Source organism: Silene latifolia, chromosome Y (genome assembly GCF_048544455.1).
Source record: "Silene latifolia isolate original U9 population chromosome Y, ASM4854445v1, whole genome shotgun sequence".
NCBI lineage: Eukaryota > Viridiplantae > Streptophyta > Magnoliopsida > Caryophyllales > Caryophyllaceae > Silene > Silene latifolia.
The window spans coordinates 366728071-366731340 of record NC_133538.1 but is presented as its reverse complement, the minus strand read 5'-3'; the positions used below and the strand labels follow the sequence as shown (position 1 = coordinate 366731340).

The window sequence follows — 3270 nt, the reverse complement described above, 5'->3', positions numbered from 1 at the left end:
CGTGGTAAGATATTGTCGAGGGCTGGTAGGGAGATCTTGATAAAGGCCGTGGCCAATTCTATCCCTACCTATGTTATGAGTATTTTCCAATTACCTGCTTCCTTTTGTGACGAGTTGAGAGCCTTGGTGTCAAGATTTTGGTGGGGTAGTGAAGATGGCAGGCGTAAGATTTCATGGGTGGCGTGGAAGAAGCTATGTAAACCGAAGGATTTGGGGGGCATGGGGTTTCGGGATTTTCTGAAAACGAACCAAGCTTTGTTGGGAAAGCAAGCATGGAGGTTGCTTACATCTCCGGACTATTTATGGTCTAGACTTATGAGAAGTAAATACTATGCAAATGAGTCGTTTCTTGAAGCTAGATTCGGGCACAATCCGAGCTATACTTGGCGGGGAATCTTGGGGGCCCGAAAGGTGGTGGAGTTGGGCTTGCGGAGGAGATTTGGGGATGGCGTGGACACTTATATTTTGAAGGATGCGTGGATAGTTGGGACTCAAACAGGCCGGGTCCTATTACCATGCTTCGGGGACCCGAATGTCTTGAAGGTTGCGGATTTGATGCTGGGGAATGGAGGTGGATGGGATGAGCAGAAGCTCGCCATATACTTGCTGCTTTTTGAACAAGAGCGAGTGCGGAACATTAGGTTGAGTATGGGGTAGGTGAGAGACTCGTGGTTTTGGTGTATTGAACGGGACGGTATGTATATGGTAAAATCGGCATATAGGTTGCATGAGGGCGACAATCCGACTGTGGCTGAACCGTCCTCGTGGGAAAAGGATAAGTGGATATGGAGCCGCCTATGGAAGTCTCAAGTATGGCCTCAGATCAAACTATTTTTCTGGCAACTTTGTCACGATGCGATTGCAACAAAGGTAAATTTAGCTAAACGAGTCGAATGTGATAACACTATGTGCCCAATGTGTTTTGCTTCTCTTGAGACAGGTACCCATCTATTTCGAGACTGCTTCATTGCGCAAGGGGTGTGGGAGGAGCTGCAACTGACGGGGAGGGAAGAGCAGTACGGGATCGAGGTGCGGGATTGGGTTGAGGGATGGTGGAGGGACATGCTGAGCTTGGAACGTGAAAAGATTATGGTGGCTTGTTGGGCAATCTGGGAGGCGAGAAACAGAACGGTTTTTGAGGGTGTGCGAGTCCGGATGGAGCAAATTGTGTGGAGGGTGGAGGATGTTTTGGCAGAAATTGCGGGGAACGGTGAGGGGTGCAGGGACCTTTAAAGAGTGGATGGAGGTAGGAAGAGGGAGACTAGCACGGAGTGGAGGGCACCGGAAAATGGTTGGGTGAAAATCAATGTCGACGCGGGTGTTAAGGAGGGGCTTGGTGTTGGAGTCGGGGCCGTTTGTCGCAATGCTCAGGGTAAGGTTTTATGGGGTCTTTCGCTTAATAGAAAGGAGGTGTGGGAACCACATGTGGCGGAGGCGGTTGCGGTTGCGGTGCTAGAAGGGCTAGTGGAAGCTGTGCGGGCGGGCCATGATTTGATCATCGTGGAAAGTGATTGTTCGCGTGTGGTTGATGCTCTCAAGACAAGGAAAACGGGTCGAAGTAGCTTCTTTTTAGTTATAGACGATATCCTTCGTATTTGTTCTTCGTTTGTTGATGTAGTTTGGTCGCATACTAGTAGGATTAACAATGAGGTCGCTCATGCTCTCGCGCATGTGTCACCGGGTGTAGTTGGTAAAACTGTGTGGATCGATCAGTTACCGCCGGTAGCTGAAGCTTTGCTTGTTTTGAAGTATTGAATTTACCCTCGTTGGGTTTCAAAAAAAAACAAGGGGAATACTCTTTTCATTGTTAACACAACTGGATTCAAGTTCTATGTACCTCTCACTCCTTAATTGATAACTTGAAAATATTTATTTTTCATCGATAATTATTCTTATGTGTATTTAACGCTAAAAATGATTGTATGTGTAATTGTATGATTAAATTGAATATAATATATTGTTTTAAGCAACACGATGGATCATTCGTCATAGCCTTGCTTCCCTTAATTTGATCTGATTTCATGATGATGTATATGATCATCCATGGACGTGTTTAATTACACGCATTGTCAATGGACTGAGTGCTCAAATGTCCTTACAAGATCAACACAAAAGTAAATCTGATCTAATACGAGTAGTATTCATATTCTCATATATAACAAACATCTTAATCTATATGTATTAAAACTTCTTAATTATCTCTGTGTATTATAAAATTATGGCAAATAATATCTAACAGGAACTCTAACTCATTTGTTTGCTTTTGTTTTGGCACAAAGACAAAGAAAATGAGAGTTGACCATTTATTGGATGACAATTGGACTGATTGAGTGAGGAGATCAAGTTAAAATGTAACACCCGCGAATTTCCCTTTTCGACATTTAAAATTTATTAAACCGTTTAATCACTTTATTAAATATTTTTGAATTATTCAATTTAATTAATTTTATGTCAAACACGATTTTTATGAACGTATTATATAAAAGCTAATTTTTATAAAAATACGTATTATTAAATTATATTTTTGAGGCATAATTTATATAAGAATAAATGTATACGTTTTTTTGGTCGGATAATAATAGTGACAATAATAATATTAGTCTCCGTCTCAAGTTAAAATAAACTCGAGACATTTTTTTCCATCTAGCTATAGACCGTCACATTTCATTTTGTACCTACTTTAATCCGGACCAACCAAAAACCAACAACACATTCACCTACCTATACTCTACTTTTAAATATCTTGTATATTATTATTATTATTATTATTATTATTATTATTATTATTATTATTATTATTATTATTATTATTATTATTATTATTATATATATATATATATATATATATATATATATATATATATATATATATATATATATATTGTAGATACCCGTATCCGTCGATATTGGAATTTATAGAGAACCCGACAAACACCCGATGATGATAGGACACATGTATTCTTTAGTTGTCACTGTCATTATTTGGAGCTCGTTTTACGATGTAGAATGGGCGTCGTCGATGAAGTATTTTATTAATTTAAATGATATTTAAATTAATGTTTTTTAAGTGAGTTCATTTTATTAATTTAAATGATATTTAAATTAAAGCTTTATTTTGAATTTATTTTCTCAAGTTTATTTTATTGAAAATAAAATAAATATTTGATTTGAAAAATCATTTTATGAGTGTATTTGATTTGAAAAATCACTTATTTTAATGTGTTAATCGATTTGAAGAATCGATTTAAAAATCGAAAAGAACTCGTTTTA

General features: G+C 38.0%; 1 protein-coding gene across 1 annotated transcript; it reads left to right on the top strand.

Annotated features, from left to right (window-relative positions):
- Window positions 1–702: 702 nt before the first annotated feature.
- Window positions 703–1755, top strand: LOC141631792 (uncharacterized). The gene is made up of 2 exons (XM_074444416.1): window positions 703–1217; window positions 1404–1755. Exons 1-2 carry the CDS (start codon window positions 703–705, stop codon window positions 1753–1755), a joined length of 867 nt encoding a protein of 288 aa, XP_074300517.1.
- Window positions 1756–3270: the final 1515 nt, after the last annotated feature.

Coding starts and splice junctions, on each gene's coding strand:
- LOC141631792 (XM_074444416.1), top strand. CDS start 703: ATGGTAAAATCGGCATATAGGTTGCATGAGGGCGACAATCCGACTGTG. Junction 1,218..1,403: donor ATTGCGGGGAACGGTGAGGG/GTGCAGGGACCT, acceptor TTCGCTTAATAG/AAAGGAGGTGTGGGAACCAC.